The sequence below is a fragment of the Toxorhynchites rutilus genome, chromosome 3 (assembly GCF_029784135.1).
Source record: "Toxorhynchites rutilus septentrionalis strain SRP chromosome 3, ASM2978413v1, whole genome shotgun sequence".
Lineage (NCBI taxonomy): Eukaryota > Metazoa > Arthropoda > Insecta > Diptera > Culicidae > Toxorhynchites > Toxorhynchites rutilus.
This window is the reverse complement of record NC_073746.1, coordinates 304,649,477-304,668,919: the sequence shown is the minus strand read 5'-3', so window position 1 is coordinate 304,668,919 and position 19,443 is coordinate 304,649,477. Positions and strand designations below refer to the sequence as shown.

The window sequence follows — 19,443 nt, the reverse complement described above, 5'->3', positions numbered from 1 at the left end:
TAGAGAAGCGCGACGTGAGAGAAGGATCGGAAATTTTCCCTCTGGTGTGGGCGCGCTCTTGAGGAACGGGAAGATCGTAGAGAAAATTTTCTGCTGATCCACACTCGCGAATCAAACTTCGACCAGACACATCCTCTTGGTGTGAAGCTGCCCGTGTGAACCGACCCGTGCGTGTGTGAAGTGTGTAGAGAAAGACCGTCAGCAGGTAAAGGACATAGAAAAGAATTGCGTTTCGTAAGTTAAGATAATTTAGAGAGTTTATTAGGTGAAAGGTTATTTGTTTACGAAACATTGTGGAGTTGAAACAGGCTAGTGAGAGAGAAGTGGTAATGTGAAATATTCAAAGGGCATGACATTGGTTTGATTATGTAATTAATGGTGGATCCCAAAGTTGAAATATGCAGTTAACCTTAGTTGCCAGGAAGAACAGACTGTAATATTCGATGCTATGATTTGCATAATAGTTATGAGACTCGAGAGTGATGCATTTATGAGATTATTTTGTGACAACAAGATAACAAATAGTTTACATTGACATCGACCATCAACTAGTTCTATGTTACGAGAGTAAACTATAAAAAGCTTGATAATCTTGAACTTCACACTGATTGGTCATTGACAGTGCATACGTTTCTTTATTTCGCTATCGACGAAAGGGTTTAACTAACAGATTTGTTTCACTCACATGTCTCTATCTCTCGTTAGGAAAAAAAAAGATGAAAACTATTTTTATACACAATTCGTTGTTTAACTTGTATAAGCCGAGGTTGTTGTGTTTCAGTGTCCCATTGAAATTTAGAAAAATTATGCAACATTCAATCGATCAGATGGTTTTAAGAGTGCGTCTGCTTTACGCTTTGCTGATGCACATTCAAAGTGATCGTTTAAATTACAAAAATTATTCCATTATTCCATTGATTCCAGATTCTTCCGATGCTACAGATACTATAGGTACTATGTTACATAAGACACATATTGCAAGTTTTTTTTAATCGTTTCAGCTCAAACTTCCGATCCATCCTCAAAACAATCCTAATAATTATAAACAACCAAAATGTTTTCCGCACTGTTGGACGTCGCTCGGAATTCCCCCTTCAAGACCCCTTTTACCAAAGCCCAGTGCGATGCGTCCACCTCTGACTCAAAACCATTGGTAGCTGGACGTACGTTGGCAGCTGCAGCTTCCGATGAGGTCGAGTTTGGTTCGACACAGTTCTACGTGTTGTGTGGCCTCGGTGGTATCATCTCGTGCGGTTCGACCCATACATTCGTGGTGCCGCTGGATCTTGTCAAGTGTCGCCTGCAGGTAGATCAAGCCAAGTACAGGAATTTGTTCCACGGATTCAAGGTATCCATCGCGGAAGAGGGTGCCAAGGGCTTAGTCAAAGGATGGGCACCCACTTTCTTCGGCTATTCGGCACAGGTGAGTTCTTATTACCGATGTTTATATTTCAAGATTCGTTTTATATTTGTGCAATATGCACCTGACTGTTAGTTGATGTGTCGACGAAGAAGCCTTTTAACGATTTATTTTGCATTTGCCTGGTTTTATTGTCTGCGGCTATTTCGGTAATTAATTTCATTGCTTTCTATCATTTAATCAAGAAGATATATTGAAACCTCCGTGCATCACCTCGTTTCGGTCTTTGTCCATATAGATGAACATGTTGTATTTGAAATTCCCATGTGATATGGCATTATTTTCTCAACACAGGTTGGACTCGATTATCCGGAATTTTAATTTCGATTATTCGGAGTATTTTGGTTTCGATTTTTTTTTATCAGAAATTTTGAACAATTTGTTAATACAACAATTTGTTCCATACAACATACAATCTACCGCGAATAATTGAATACCCGCGATAGATTTCTATACGTTGAAAATTCCAAATTGAAATGAATACATTGATTTATTATTCAAACATACCTGATATGATAATTTAATGAAACATGGATGTAGATAGGATGAGCAAAGTCCATTTAGTATATTTAAGTCCGGTTATCCACAGTGTATCATATATAATATGATCATTCGGATGTAATGGACGTAGCAAGGAAATGGAAAAGTTGGGGTAGACGTGTTGAGATTGTTGCAAAGAATACAAAATCAGTGATAAACCTTTGAATCCGCTTGGATAGTCCTTTGATTTATTGATTTCTCAAAAGATGTCTAATTAGCATTTCCATATGTTACGATATTATCACAGAATAGACTTAATGAAACTTGTTTGGCAAATTATTATTTATTTCGGTTTAAAAACCAATTCATTAGTAAAGATGTGCCAATGAAATTGGTCATCTCCAATTTACGACTGATGATTAAATCGAAAAAATACACTATACAACATTTCAGCTCAATCGAACTTTATTTACTATTGTTGCAAAGACGCCAAAATTTGAATCTTCCGAAAACTATAAAATCACCCAGGAAGGGAATGCATAAAATTGGAGTTTGAAAAAAAGATGTTGCCAAATGACATTAAATTTCATGAAACGTCGAGATCTACGGACATCTCGATTTTTTTTCTCATCTAAATTTCGAAAATCGATTTTTGATGATATCCCTTGTGTATTTGCGGGTTTTGAAAAAACAAAAACTTTGACGGCTGTGCGACACTAGTAATTGAAGTCCGATTAAGCTGAAATTTTGCACAGGGTATTTTTTCGCAGGAATCAACATTTTGCAGGAAGTCCTTTTCGAAAATTCGAATGTCACTTTTTTCCGATACATTCATTGGCACTCTAATGTATATAATATGCAACAAAACAAAAACTAAAAATTAAAATTTTTCTCTGACATATTTGTACGCAATTCTCGCTCTTTAATCCAAGTAATAACATTTTCGATTCCACATAAGGATGTGCCACAGTTATTCTCTAGACAAAAACTGTCTTAGAAAAAGTTGTTACTCACGATAGAGCACTCGCTTTTATGTTGTCAAAATAGGGTGATCAAAATTGTTGGTTTTAATTTCACCAATTTTCACCAAAAATCTAACTTTCTTATCTTTATAGATAGAGGTAAACATCGTTCGAAAATGTTGTAGCTCCAATTATTTGAGATATCTTTGTAGAACAAAGTTTTTCTCTATCTCTTGAAATAACCGCCTGCGCCTTTTTTCTAAAATACGTTAGGATCACTGTTGCTTATGCAACGAAGAAAAAACAATCGGTTCCGAAATTTTCAACGAATGTTGTATTTACGTTAAAATTTCCTGTAATATTTTCATTTTAGTTTCACAAAATCTATACCATTTTTATATTAACTTACGTTTTGTAAACTTCTTCTCGTTTAGCCCGAAATTCACTTAAATAGATTCTCCAATGAATCTGAGCGAAACACTATTTCAGAGAATTGTTACAAATTAGTTACATTCTAATTTTTCCTTAATTATATACAAATTTACCGTATATTGTGACAAAATAGTTTAGTCACACAATGTGGAGACAACTAGGCACTTAACCTATAAGCTAACAAATAATAAATTCATTAAATAAATTCATCTTGAAGCTAATTCTTCTCCACTCACTGTATCAACGATCGGTAAATTAGGATGGAAATATTACTGTCTTAAAAACTTTTGTATGTATAAAATTTATACTCTGTATAAATTATTGACTTCAAGCCCATGCGTTCACTCCTAACAAACTTTGGAATAAAATGAATCCCCATCTCCTGATTGATCTCTCTTACACCGAGTAATTGTATTTGCCATCAAAGTTTTATTTTAGAGGTGCGCTTGCTGACAAGGGGCGCTCGCAACAGTCCCCCCCAGTAGTTGGACCCTGGTCCGACATACTATTGTTTGCCCCGATGTCTAGCGCCGCCAGCTTCACCGCTGGTCTCTCGTAAATTCCGGACTCTGTCTGAACTGTCGCCGAACGAACCTGGCCGTCTTTCGAATCCTTGACTGCGATTACTCTACCCTTGGGCCAACAATTTCTCGGAAAGTTGGAATCGACGACGATGACGATGTCTCCTACCCCAATTGGTTTCACTAGGTGGAACCACTTTGCTCTACGAGTGATTACAGGAGTGTACTCAAGGACCCAGCCATTCGAGGACCCAACCAAAAAGTGGTTCGGCGTTAATGCGGAAGACGATTCATTGTCGACGGGAATATGAGTCAACGGTCTGCTATTCACGATGTTTTCGATTTCGATCATGAGGTTCCTAAGGATTTCATCGGTTGGTAGTCGTCTCGGTTTGATTTCTTCTAGAATCTTTTTTACTGTTTGAATCATCCTCTCCCATATCCCGCCTAATGTGGAGACGCGGGTGGATTGAAGCTCCACGAAGTAGACGTCGTAGTGAACGCTCTCATCAGTTTGTTGTTCTCAACTTGAGCCAATGCCGCTTTAAGTTCATTCGATGCTCCCACGAAGTTGGTGCCTCGGTCGCTTATAATTCGCAGAGGAGTCCCCCTTCTGGAGAAGCAGTTACGGAGAGCCATTATGCACGAATCCGTTGAGAGAGAGTGGGCTAACTCGATATTGCCCGTGTAGTCAAGCACGTGATTAATACTCCATAACGCTTTTCCATACGCCGACCAACGCTAACCTGATACGGGCCAAAATAATCAACCCCTATATAAGAAAAGGGTCGAACGAAGGCTGCTAGTCGCTCTTTCGGGAGGTTTGCCATCATAGGAGGATCAGGTTTAGCTAGGCGGATTTTACACCGGACACACTTTCTGCGAACTCGGTCACATTCCACACGTACTCTAGGGATATTAAATTTTCTCCGGACTTCATTGACGAATGTTTCATTGCACTGGTGGTGATATTTTTCATGGACGTCCTGAAGCACTAATTCAGTTAGTGGATATTGTCGTGGCAGTGCGATCGGGAACTGCGTATTCTCGTTGGTGAAGTCGCAAATGTCGATACGACTGCGTATACGCATGACACCCGCACTATCGATATATGGTCCAACTTTATCGTCGCGGGCATCTGTCCAAAATACTCGCCGGTCCACCTTGATTGAATGACCTTCTTCAATGCTTTTCGCTAAACGAGCGCCAATGACCGCCGCCTGAAGCTCAAGTCGTGGGATCGATATAAACTTTATCGGTGCAACTCTGCTTTTCGATCCGACTAGAGAACAAGAGATTTTATCACCTTTAATGAATCGAAAATAACATACTGCTGCGTATCCGAGTTCGCTGGCATCCACGAACGTATGCAGTTCGACCGTACGAAGCTTGCCACGTGAGGGAGACAGGTGATAACAACGTGGAATCCGCACAGATTCAACTTCCGGTAGGAGCCGTATCCAGTTCTTCCATTTTACCAGCTGCTTTTCGGCAATTTCGTCATCCCATGATGATCCCGTTCTCCAAATTTCTTGGAAGAGCAGCTTCAGATATATCATGTAATATGTTATCAAACTGAGAGGGTCATACACTGACATAAGTACACATCTCGCTTGGTGGGATTTTTACTGCCGGATAGAAGGTCTTGATTCCGTTGAGTGGAAAGTTTGTATCGAAAGGTGTCGGTTCTGGTGTCCCACCACATTCCAAGAATCTTCTCCAGTACTGCCTCATTGTCCACTCCTAAATTCTTCTCCTCCTGTCCGGTCTCTCCGAGAGCTTGTAAAACAGCGGGAGAATTTGAAATCCAGTTCCTCATAGTAAATCCGCCTTCCAGATGGATGTACTGGATGTCCTTTGACAATTTTATCGCTTCCTCTTCGGTGTCGACGCTTATCAACATGTCATCGACATAATGACTTTTCCTAATGGCTTCAACAGCATCTGGAGATTGTGCTGCGGATCGTGCTGCGTTCTCGTTGATGACGAACTGTGCGCAGCTTGGCGAGCATTTAGCGCCAAACGTCATTACGGTTACAACAAATTCTGCAATAGTACCATCCTGCTCACACCAGATAATTCGCTGACAATGTTGATCCAGTGGACTAATCAGTATACGCAGGAACATTTCGGCGATATCTCCAGATACTGCAATCGATCGCTCACGAAATCCATATAGTACGAATGGCAATGCTGTCAGCAGATCTGGACCTTTCATGAGAACTGTGTTAAGCGAGACTCCTCTCACCGTCGCTGCTGCATCCCAAACCATTCGAATCTTGTTTGGCTTGTTTGGGTTGAACACAGGGAATATCGGCAAGTACCATATACGATCCCTGTGTTCCTGCAGTTCCTCCAGTGACAGCTTGCGGACGTAGCCTTTCTCTGTATACTCGTCCATTTTTGCTCTAAGCGTTGCAGCTAAATTTAAGTCGCGCTCCATCCTCTTCATGAGACAATTGTGTCGTCGCAATGCCATAGGCCTGCTGTCGGGGAGTCGAACGTCATCAAATTTCCAAAGTAGCCCTGTTTGCCACCTTCCATTTTCGAATTTTGTGACTGAATGCATCATCTTACTGGAACGTTCATCTTCCGTCGATAGGAGCAACTTTTCTGGTTTGAATATTCCCAGATTCTCAAGAGTAAAATGAGCCTTGACCGCTGAATTCAATTCGGCGTCATCTTGTAAGGAGTGATGACACATATGAAAGCTATGTGGCGCGATGCTCCGATTTGATTTATTTCCGGCAGGACACGTCCCATAAACCATCCACCCCAATCTCGTCTTGGCCGCTATTGGTTCGTGCTCTGCGCCCTCGCGACTTTCCAAAGGGTTTACAACCCGTATGTTATTCATACCGATTAATATACGAGGCTGAATATTTGGATATGAATCCACCGGTATCCCCTGCAAATAATTATGCTTCGTACACAGTTCGTCGAAATACAGGGACTGATAAGGCAGATTCAAATTCCTCACGGTGTAGTCGATATTTTGGTTTTCCGTTTCTTGCACCAGATATTTCAAGCGAAACCCGCATCGCCGAATCCTCGTACCTACATGTATCAGCAGTCCAACGTAAACAAAGTGGATGGCTTTCTCCTCTCAGTTGCAACTCCGAAGCTAGCCCTTCTTCCAGCAACGTTAACGACGATCCGCAATCGAGGAAGGCGAAAGTGTTGATTCGTGTTCCTTTGTTGTAAAGTGTGACAGGTATGTACTGAAACAACACAGATTTGCTGTTGCTTCGATGAGTGTTGCAAGTATGCTCGGGGACGTCCTGTTTGCTTGTACTACTGCCTGGCTCTTGGCGACGTAATGAAGAAGAGAGGGAAGGCTTATCCTTCGCGTCGTTGTGTAACAATCGATTATGCAAAGATGCTCCTCTAGGTTGCAATTTTGTATCGTTGCCACCATGTTCCTAACGGCGATGGCGAAATCAACCAATGTACATAATTTATCAGCATTCGGTGCGGCAAAAGCTGAACCTTTCGGATTAGTGAATGCACTATTATCTCCGGGCGACTGAATAACATTTTGAATGTTGCCAACACACTATCAAGGTTCCTCGGGTGTAGAAGCTGGCACTTTACTGCATCCAAGGCTTTGCCCTTGAGACATTTTTGCAACCGCATCATGTTTTCATCAAGGGTGTAGCCACATAAAGGGTGTGTCACATCAAATTGCATCACGGAAAAAACGCTGTAGAAATTTAATTTTTAGGAATTATATATTCAGCTTTCGCTTATAATCAGATAAGAGTGTATAGATCACGTTGGCCATGCTTCACTGTCAATTTTTCGTAAATTTGGAAAATGTCGAACGAAAAAGAGCGTCGTGAATTAATCCTGTGCACTCATTTCGAGAATCCGGAGTTGTCACATCGGGACATCGGTAAGATGCTGGGAATCGTCCAATCCACGGTCAGCAGAGTACTAAAACGATACTTCGAGAACCTAACCATCGACCGGAAGGTGAAGAACGGCAAAAATGGATGCTCCGTCAGTGAAAAAGATCACAAGCGCGTAGTTAAGCAGTTTAGACGTGATACGAGAAGTTCGGTCCGGGATGTCGCCAATAAGCTGAATTTGTCAAGTTCATTCGTCCAGCGGACCAAGCAGCGGGAGGGCCTGCGTACATACAAGGTTCAGAAGGCTCCAGACCGCGACGATAGGCAAAACATGGTGGGGAAGACGCGAGCCCGAAAGCTGTACACCGAAATGCTGACGAAGCCGCATTGCCTTGTAATAGACGACGAAACCTACGTCAAAGCGGACTTTCGTCAACTGCCGGGCCTGTTGTTCTTCTCCGCAGAGGACAAATTCAGCGTTCCGGAGGAGATTCGCAAGCAGAAACTATCCAAGTTTGCCTAAAAGTACATGGTGTGGCAAGCGATCTGCTCTTGCGGAAAGCGGAGCGCCTTTTTCGTGATGACCGGCACGGTAAACGGGCAGGTTTACCTTAAGGAGTGCCTACAGAAGCGCTTACTACCACTATTGAAGCTGCACGAGGGCCCGACCATCTTCTGGCCGGATCTCGCTTCGTGCCACTATTCAAAGGACGTGTTGGAGTGGTACGAAGCCAACGGGGTCACCTTCGTGCCAAAGGAAATGAACCCGCCCAACGCGCCGGAGCTTCGCCCAATAGAGAAATATTGGGCGATTATGAAGCAGGCCCTCCGGAAGAACCCAAAAGTTGTCAAATCGGAGGCGGACTTCAAGAGAAAATGGATTTCTGTTAAAAAAAAACTACAACCTGACGTTGTACAGAACCTTATGGACGGGGTAAAGAGGAAGGTGCGAGCATACGGGTTTGGGCTCGAAGTATGAATAAAAAGAAAATGCCAAAAGTTGTTTAATAGTTTTTATTTTACTGTCTAAAATTTTCAAAAGGATCGGTCTACTGGGCGAATTTCTACAGCGTTTTTTCCGTGATGCAATTTGATGTGACACACCCTTTAGGCGTGTTGTGCTCTCGAATGTAGCGTAGAATAACGGCCACTGTTCCGGATCACCGTTGTACTCCGGGAGGTCCTTTGACACAGCTTGTCGAGCAGCAATGTGGCTTCTGTTGAGCAAAGTCGATTCATTTCCGATTCTGCTTCCTTGCAATGGATCGATCGGATTAGCACATGGAAAGTTTGGATGAGCTGACAATACTGGTGAGGGTTGAAATTGAGGTCTAGCAGTGGTCTGTACCGGTCTTCTAGAGTGAAGTGAGTCGTATACCGGTGAGGACTGAGATTGCGGGTTAGAAAATATTCCGCTAGAAGGCAAATCATTTGTTGGTCGTGGTTGATATCCCGAATTTTGATGAGGTGGGATTATCGTATGTGTGCTACTGTTAAATCCAGACGATGGAATAGACGTACTCGATGTCACAGCCGAAGGCGCACCCATCAGCAGTTGATAACGTTGTAACAAATGTTTTCTTTCAAGATCTTGTTCTTTCTCAAGAAAGCGGAGTTGTAATTCCATCGGTAATTGGGAAACGATATTCGGTTGCGATGATGACGCAGACGGTGCGGTTGTCATAATTGGCACCGTTTGTGGCACAGAGTGTGCAGGTCTCAGACATTCCGTACTAATCGACGGTGTGGATCCGCATGGCGGAATGTAGAACTGACTCCCAGGGAATCCGTAGGAAAATGATGACATATTTGACGTCTGTGAATTCGAGACTACATATGGTATTACTGGCTGTGGCGTTGAATCGACGTTCGTTAAATTCTCTGGTGGCTGTGTGACAGCTTCTTGCGACACGGGAGCAGGCATTATGGCGCTGTGGCATTCCTGACAGCTCCAATCGTTGTTGACAACCGCTTTGGTCACACCAACGCATGAAAAATGAAACTTTCGTCGGCACTTATCGCACCTAACCATTTGGCTGATGTCTGGCAATACACAGAGCGGGCAGCTTTGAAGTATGCTGTCATCTTCGGATGTCTGCGTACGCTGCATTTCGGGAGATGCACTTGGTCCTGGCAAAACGAAATTTTAAGATGTTGCTTATGCAACGAAGAAAAAACAATCGGTTCCGAAATTTTCAACGAATGTTGTATTTACGTTAAAATTTCCTGTAATATTTTCATTTTAGTTTCACAAAATCTATACTATTTTTATATTAACTTACGTTTTGTAAACCTTTCTCGTTTAGCCCGAAATTCACTTAAATAGATTCTCCAATGAATCTGAGCGAAACACTATTTCAGAGAATTGTTACAAATTAGTTACATTCTAATTTTTCCTTAATTATATACAAATTTACCGTATATTGTGACAAAATAGTTTAGTCACACAATGTGGAGACAACTAGGCACTTAACCTATAAGCTAACAAATAATAAATTCATTAAATAAATTCATCTTGAAGCTAGTTCTTCTCCATTCACTGTATCAACGATCGGTAAATTAGGATGGAAATATTACTGTTTTAAAAACTTTTGTATGTATAAAAATTATACTCTGTATAAATTGTTGACTTCAAGCCCATGCGTTCACTCCTAACAAACTTTGGAACAAAATGAATCCCCATCTCCTGATTGATCTCTCTTACACCGAGTAATTGTATTTGCCATCAAAGTTTTATTTTAGAGGTGCGCTTGCTGACAAGGGGCGCTCGCAACAATCACCATGAAAAAAACTGTTTTTTTGCTCTTTTATGTTTCAAATTCTACATGCAAACTGTCTTCGAAAGACTTTTAGAGCTTACTAATACAAACATTTTTCGATGCAGAACTTGTCAATATCTCAACTTTACTCAAAGTTATTGATATTTCTTCCCAAAAAACATGCTCTTTTCATTTGTTTGTCATTGTTTCTGGGGCAAACATAAAAAAAATGTTTGTTGACGGAATTTGAAAGAACAGATTTCACTTTATATAATATGTGATTTTCAAAACTATGATATTTCATATTCAATTTTACGAGGTTAGTGCGTGCCGCGTAAATTCCGAAATCCGCGTAAAAAAAACCGCGTGAATTCCAAAAACCGCGTATAAAAAAACTGCGTAAAAAGCGACTTCAGTGTAGTTCCAAAACTGATGAATTCGTTCGGCAGTCGAAAACGAATTCTCATAATTGTAGAAATATGTGCTTGGATGCAAAACAAAAAAAAACGACGTTAAAATTTGTATGGAAGGGTTTTTGGGGCCGGGGATGGTTTTTACGATAGTTCAAGACCCCTCCCCACTCTCTAAGGGGAGGCTATCATACAAATGAAACACAAATTTCTGCATAACTCGAAAATCAATCAATGGAGTGGACCCAAATTTGGCATGTAAAGGTTTTTGAATACAAGAAATGTTTCTATGATGATATGACACCCCTCTCTGAAATGGAGAGGAGGTCCCGTAAAAATAATACACATATTTCAACCAAACATGACAATTGATTTTTTTTAATGTGATAAAACGCACTCCTATATCTTCTTCTATCTATATAAATAAAAATGGATCACCGAATGTATTGATAAGAGCGAAACTCGGGAAAGGAATTGTCCGATTTAGGGCTGTCTTTGTTCTATCATATTTTCTGTATCAAACATTTATTCCATGTAACGGATAAACATTTTATATGCAAGTGGTTGAATAATCTTGAACGAGATTTTGAGCGTGAATGTGTTAACGAAGAATAAATTTTGGGCAGGAAGAAGTTTGCCGGGTCGGCTAGTACACAATATAATAATACACAATACATAATACAAATAAGCTACATCTAAATTTGAATCAAATTTCCTGTTGAGCCCAACCATGCTTATCATAATAGTGTCCAATTGTTTAACGTGCTCTAATCGATGAATATAAGAAATCATTGAATCGCTGCTCATATAGTTACTATTCTCTGTTCACAGCACCACGATGAATGTAGAGTAGAAACCTTGTTTTTTTATGTTGTAATTACTTAAATTTTTGCATTTAAAACTTCAAGGTGATAATGAAAATAATCAGATTGATACTGCTAACAAAATAATTTTGACGTAGCCGGTGGTATAGATGGTATGGAGACGAAGCAACCTGATACTCACGTCAAACTATGCGAACAAATGTTCATTGAAGCGATTGATTGCCGCATAAATTGACGTGAGCATTTTCCAAATGGAACAAATATGTTTTAATTCACAAAGTCTCCTAGGTCCTTTTTACCGATAATATTCATTAACTGGACCGATTATTCCATTGGAAACTGGCATTGTTATGAATACATGCGTTTTCCCAACACAAACGGAGGGGTGTGGAGTTATTCTCGATATTAGAAAATGACTAGTTTTTAATAGCATAACGAAACAAATCCTTAACGCCCGTAGTCGTCAATGGAATTGCCACAAAAGTAACGAAACGGAAACTCAGTACGAATCATCCTCTGATTCGGCTAATAAAAGACGTAAGATCTGGTTTTGTTCCAACAAATCTTGGGGAATGTGCTTTTAGATTTTGAAAGGGCGTGTGATTCCGTCTGGCAGAAGGCCATACTGAATAAAATGGTTGTCTCAGGATTTCCAAAGCAACTCATAAAAATTATCAAATCGTTTGTTAAAAATCGCAGTTTTCAAGTAATGGTCAATGGGATACTTTCTAAATAAGAAATGTTTTTCTGTATTATAGTATCTTTTAACACTTTTGGCTGGTTCGTCACTTTACTTCCACTTTTGAAAGAGTTTGGGCTTAAGCTTGGGTAGACTGTACACTTCGTAGTTTCTCTCCGTAATTGACCTGAATCAGCGAAATTGCACAAAGAACACCCCGAATGACGCTCCTCCTTGGGGGCTTTGGACCCTCTGCTCTGGTTCTCAATAGTTTCAGGTTCTTTTTCGGACATGATCCGTCATTCGCCGGCGAAGTCCTTTACTTCCATTTTTGGAAGAATGATAGAAGTGAGAATTGAACTAGTGACCTTTAGCGTGACAGGTATGGATGTTAACACTACGCCAGATCACCTCCACACCTGAAATGAGAAGTAAAGGGTTTGTCACATCAAATTGCATCACGGAAAAAACGCTGTAGAAATTCGCCCAGTAGACCGATCCTTTTGAAAATTTTAGACAGTAAAATAAAAACTATTAAACAACTTTAGGCATTTTCCATTTTTCATACTTCGAGCCGAAGCCCGTATGCTCGTACCTTCCTCTTTACCCCGTCCATAAGGTTCTGTACAACGTCAGGTTGTAGTTTTTTTTAACAGAAATCCATTTTCTCTTGAAGTCCGCCTCCGATTTGACAACTTTTGGGTTCTTCCGGAGGGCCTGCTTCATAATCGCCCAATATTTCTCTATTGGGCGAAGCTCCGGCGCGTTGGGCGGGTTCATTTCCTTTGGCACGAAGGTGACCCCGTTGGCTTCGTACCACTCCAACACGTCCTTTGAATAGTGGCACGAAGCGAGATCCGACCAGAAGATGGTCGGGCCCTCGTGCTGCTTCAATAGTGGTAGTAAGCGCTTCTGTAGGCACTCCTTAAGGTAAACCTGCCCGTTTACCGTGCCGGTCGTCACGAAGGGGGCGCTCCGCTTTCCGCAAGAGCAGATCGCTTGCCACCCCATGTACTTTTTGGCAAACTTGGATAGTTTCTGTATGCGAATCTCCTCCGGAACGCTGAATTTGTCCTCTGCGGAGAAGAACAACAGGCCCGGCAGCTGACGAAAGTCCGCTTTGACGTAGGTTTCGTCGTCCATTACCAGGCAATGCGGCTTCGTCAGCATTTCGGTGTACAGCTTCCGGGCTCGCGTCTTCCCCACCATGTTTTGCCTTTCGTCGCGGTTAGGAGCCTTCTGAACCTTGTATGTACGCAGGCCCTCCCGCTGCTTGGTCCGCTGGACGAATGAACTTGACAAATTCAGCTTATTGGCGACATCCCGGACCGAACTTCTCGGATCACGTCTAAACTGCTTAACTACGCGCTTGTGATCTTTTTCACTGACGGAGCATCAATTTTTGCCATTCTTCACCTTCCGGTCGATGGTTAGGTTCTCGAAGTATCGTTTTAATACTCTGCTGACCGTGGATTGGACGATTCCCAGCATCTTACCGATGTCCCGATGTGACAACTCCGGATTCTCGAAATGAGTGCACAGGATTAATTCACGACGCTCTTTTTCGTTCGACGACATTTTTCCAAATTTACGAAAAATTGACAGTGAAGCATGGCCAACGTGATCTATACACTCTTATCTGATTTTAAAGCGAAAGCTGAAGATATAATTCCTAAAAATTAAATTTCTACAGCGTTTTTTCCGTGATGCAATTTGATGTGACACACCCTTTATTCCATATGGAGTACCGCAAGGCTCCGTTTTAGGCCCATCATTTTATAACACCTTACAGCAGACATGGTTATGATTGATAGTGTCCACTTCTACATACCGCATTCTTGTCTACCGATTCAGATCCAGATATAATTGTGGGGCTTAGAATGCAAGGGGTGTAAGTGACTTGATCGATTTCTCTTCATCAACATTTGCTTTAGTTAATAACTCAACTGCAAAAACGTTCCAATTTAAGTTTGCTATAGAGTCCGATAGATGAGGTTCTGACCTATCTTCCACATTGCCAAATACAGTACGGAATGTATTTGCAGCTAAGTTATGACCAAAAGAGAGAGTCGATGTAGAGAAATCGATCAAATCACTTACACCCCTTTCATTCTAAGCCCCTCAATTATAAACAATCTTCAAACCACAATGACTTCTAGTCGTTGACGAATTCCAAAAAAAAAGGAAAGTTTTGATCAATCCTACCAAAACCTAAGCAATCTTTTTAACAAATCGACGAAGCGCGAGACTTCCCTCGAATCGTGGTGTTGTTACTTGTGGGCACAAAGTAGACTGGTCCAAAGACGTAAAATATTTTTGGACTACGGCTGGATCAAAAACAAAAATTAGGGGTGGAGGCGATCTGGCGTAGAGCTTTCATAACATTCTCCATTCTCCAAACTGGTGTCCGACCAACATTGGTCTTTTTTTCGCTTATAAGTTTTAACCATCTGGAATAAAAAACCAAAAATTTACATAATGTTGCAGTTCGCCAACTTGCCTCCAAGCGGCTTTTTCATTTAAAAAATTTAGCTGGAGAAAATTCATGATTGAAACTCGCCGGAAACAAACCGATTGTGTACAATAGAGTATCTTTATCATGTATAAAATTATTTTGTAATTTTAACTTTTCTCATAAAGTGAATAATGAAATTTGAAAAAACGAAAAAAAAAAATAACAAGATCACGATTTTTCACATTTTTATTTTCCACTTTTTTGTGATAACATTTTCGGCAGAGTTACCGAGTACAAAGTTTGGCCTTGTTATGTTGCATCTTCAGCAAAAAGTAGGTGGCGCTACCTTCATTACAACGGGTCAAATTACCTATTCGTCATCTTGCTTCCCTCGCCAACGTGCCCCCCTCTCCCCTACACTTGCTTGTCGTCAATTCCGCTTGAACATTGTCAACAAGCTTCTATTGTACAAAGCTGTAATTCGTCCAATCAACGCCCCCGTGCCGAATAAAAACCATGTAAAATGGAAATAACGCAATCCATCATTTTTCAAAAAAAAAAAACAAAAACAAATAGTTCATAATTTCATAAATGCTCGAACAATGGTCTACAATATCCCATGATAAAGCCTTAACTATACACACATTTACTTTCCTTTTAGGGTGCCTTCAAATTCGGTCTCTATGAAGTGTTCAAGGTTCAGTACGCAAACGCACTGGGTGAAGAGAATGCCTACCTGTACCGCACATGGTTGTATCTGGCCGCGTCGGCTTCGGCAGAATTCTTCGCCGACATCGCCCTGTCACCAATGGAAGCTGCCAAGGTCAAGATCCAGACGACTCCAGGGTTTGCCAACACACTGCGCGAGGCTATGCCGAAACTGATGGGCGAGGAGGGTATCGTTGGATTCTACAAAGGCCTCGTGCCCTTGTGGTGCCGTCAGATCCCGTACACCATGATGAAGTTTGCCTGCTTTGAGAAGACCGTTGAGCTGCTGTACAAGTGAGTATTTTGGTTTTACTATCTCGAAGATAACATATGTTCTAGCAGCGAATAAACTCTCCCCATAGACACGTTGTGCCAAAGCCACGCGATCAGTGCAGCAAGGGTGAACAGTTGGTCGTTACGTTTGCCGCCGGCTACATTGCCGGAGTATTCTGCGCTATAGTTTCCCACCCAGCTGATGTGGTTGTCTCGAAACTGAATCAAGCCAAGGGATCCACCGCTTTTGATGTGGCCAAACAACTTGGCTTCATGGGCATGTGGAATGGTCTGATGCCACGTATCATCATGATTGGTACGCTGACCGCTCTCCAGTGGTTCATCTACGATGGCGTGAAAGTCGCTCTGTCCATCCCCCGTCCACCACCCCCAGAGATGCCAGAATCGTTGAAGAAGAAGATGGGAGTTCAATAAATCGTAGTTTCGCCTTTCTAATACTTTCTACACATTATATCGTTCAACTATTCTTATCACGCTACAGTTTATTTGTAAGTGGAACAAAACTTTCGGAAAAATATTGAAATGCAACATTGTCTCAAAACTAACCTGAAAACGGAGATTGGAATTGGATGAGTTAATAAACGCTGTAAGCGTTGCCGGGTTTACGATCCAGTATTGAAAGACAACCAAAGATGGCATCATATAAGCCCAATCAACCGATGAAATGGCAGCATAAACTTCCGAGATGATATGGGACTGTTTGCTTAGCATAGTTCATATCATCTACAATGGGTAGCCCACAGTGAATTATTAAATGTTCTTTATAAAAGGACACGATGAAGAATTGGTACGTTTGCATTGATTTCTCTATATCACATCCTCATAAAACAAAGCTTATAAAAATCAACTATCCCAGTCTTGTTCCAATAGGGACGAGAGCGCTGTAATGACAGCAAGTTATCGAAAGAAACGGTGCATCTTTCATCACAATCGAATCATGCATGTTCTATGTTCAGGTTTTCATTTCACCCCTATATACTCCGGTTAGATGTAGTCCCACGTCAAAAAAATATAATTTGTTGCAAAGTATGCGACACCAAAGTGCCCAAGTGATGCGATCCGAGTCGGCCGCCGAATCGCTGTCGGAAGCGGCGGTCTCTCGCAGGCAAATTTGTGTTCCACTGTTTCCCGAATAGTTTGAAACATAGGATACGATCAGTGTTGCCAATAATATTTTTCAAATAACTGGAAGATTGCTCCAAAAAAACTGGAAGAAAACTGGATCCCGTGAAATCGTTTTACTTTAAAAAGTTCGGCTTTGATTTATCTAAAATCATTTTTTATACTTATTCCAATGTTCGATAAATAGTATTCCTTTCAAAGCGTATAATAGATCATAAAATAGCGAAATAAACCATGAATTAACCATTCGAGTAGATCAAAATAACGTTTTCCACCACTCGAACATTACTGTGAAACAACATTTGAGGATCTTTTCTTCTAAAACCTCTAAAAAATATGGTTTTATTTGGATAAAACTTGAAGAATCTAGTATTTTTTTTGCTCGACAATGAGATTGATTGACGTACACGGTTTCTGGTTATAGCTTACTGCATCAAACCTAACCTGAATTTTTTGTTCTTTTCCTTCTCGAATTTTGACGTTTCTGTAGTGTTTTTTGACCATCTTCGTAGCTATTTTTTTTCGCAGTCACGAAGAATATGAAATAAAAAACTTCTCCTGACGGATCTCTATAGTAGCAAGTCCGAAAAAGAACATCCCAAAGCCCATAAGGAGAACGGTTGTAAATTGCTATTCGTGGCTATGCGATTGAAGTTCGATGCAGAGTACGCACGATCGATAACGGAAAATATCACCGGGAATATTGGATTTAAAGGAGCTCTCGGTTACCTTCTCAGGTTATCAAAAAATAACTCTCCTCCGTCCCGATGAGATTCCTATTAGTACGCGCGGTGCATAATATCTTCAGGTTTCTGGAGTTGTCTCTGATTCTCAGGTTTCCAGAAGATAACTCTCCCCATCCAGATTAGAGTTCGATATATCGCCGGTCCGATTAGTTTTAGAGTTCTTCTGGTTATCTTTCCAGGTTTCCTATTGATAACTCTCCGCCGTCGCGAATGGAGTTCTATAAAGTGTATACGCTATGAATAACACCGAGATGATTAATTTTCGAGAAGTTCTCTAAGTTACCTTCTCAGATTTCCCACAGTTAATTTTCCATCGTTGCGATTGGATTTCGATGGGAAAAGATGCGATAAATAATAGAATGTATAGCCGATCCAAATAATTGAACAGGTTTTCCTTTTCAGGATACTTAAAAATAGTCTTTCCCGCATGTTGTAACAATTGAGATTTTCGGATTTTCATTTCGTCAAATGGTCGATTGATGTAAACGGAAGGAAGATTACTTGGTTTTCATATTCATATCAATTAAAAATATGGAGCACATTGACACTATGATCTTCTGAGCTTTAGAATGATTTGGAGGACCTATCACGTCTGATGCTAAGACGTTATATAAACTCAAAGCCAGCATAGCACGCAGGCTTTATGAATTTTGGGTATTTATTTTATTTTGTTATGGACATTGTAGACCAATTGGTCTGAACTTCAGAATGTTTTGGAGGACCTAGAACATATAATGTTTATATAAACTCAAAGACATTGTAGCACGTTGCAGCTTGGTAAGGCACCCCACGCACTGCGCGCTAACCGTATTGATTTTTGGATGTGTAAGCAGGAGAAAAATAACACTGAGAGTGCGTAAGAAAAGAAAAGATACACTTTGGATCGATCGAACGAAAAATGCCAAAAAACAAAATTGGCCAAGGAATAGGAAGGGTGAGGGAGAATGTTTATGCATAATGAATATATTTTACACAAACTTGGTAAAATGAAGCAACCATATAAAAAACTGGATAATACTGGACAATATTTTAAAAAACTGGAAGATTCCAGGGTTTAACTGTTTAACTGGATCGAGGAAAAAAGACTGGAAGAATCTAGTTTAAACTGGAACATTGGCAACGCTGGATACGATCCTTCAGTAATACTTATGACAGACATACAGCTGTACTTGCGTTGTACTTCGAAAATTGTATGTCTGTCACCATGTACAGCGCTAGAACCATGCAAGCAACTCGGTACAATCGCTGTACCTGTACCGACCTGTTTTACCGCTGTACATGGCTACAGTTGTACTGTGCGCAGCGCCATAGACGGTTAGTGGTGGGTAGCATGAACAAGCAGAATCAAATCACTTGATAAACGTTCTTTTCATTGACTTTCTTTTAAGTTAATAACTCAGATTGGAAACTTTTTTGTTGTGTTTGATAGTTTAGACACTAAATAAAAACCTTTTTCATTGAAATATGTGGTGGAAATTGGAAAAATATCTGATTGTCAGTTTGACATACGGTACAATGTACAACCAAAATATGTCTGTCATGGTACGATGGTACCTGTACAATGCTGTACACGTACAACGCAAGTACAGCTGTATGTCTGTCCCTGGTATAAGGTAGAGATGGGCAAATCAGCTCATCATGATGAGCGGCTCAGAGCCGTTCAGCTCATACAAGAGAGCTGCTCATTTGGAACAGCTCTTCAGCTCAGTTGAATTTTGCGGTTGTCCACACAATTGCATAACTACCATGGGACATTTTATAGTGTGCATTTTCATAATGG

The 19,443-nt window shown here is 40.9% G+C and overlaps 2 protein-coding genes across 2 annotated transcripts in view; one reads left to right on the top strand and one right to left on the bottom strand.

The window, feature by feature from the left end:
* LOC129776980 (V-type proton ATPase subunit e 2-like) overlaps positions 1 to 19,443 on the bottom strand; it is a 176,322-nt gene that overhangs the window by 27,087 nt on the left and 129,792 nt on the right. The gene's annotated exons all lie outside the window — the stretch shown is intronic.
* On the top strand, positions 47 to 16,579 carry LOC129776978 (phosphate carrier protein, mitochondrial-like). Its single transcript, XM_055782981.1, has 4 exons — positions 47 to 205; positions 1,002 to 1,423; positions 15,455 to 15,795; positions 15,864 to 16,579. The coding sequence occupies exons 2-4, from the start codon at positions 1,055 to 1,057 to the stop codon at positions 16,207 to 16,209; spliced, it is 1,056 nt and encodes a 351-aa protein (XP_055638956.1). The 5' UTR covers positions 47 to 205; positions 1,002 to 1,054; the 3' UTR covers positions 16,210 to 16,579.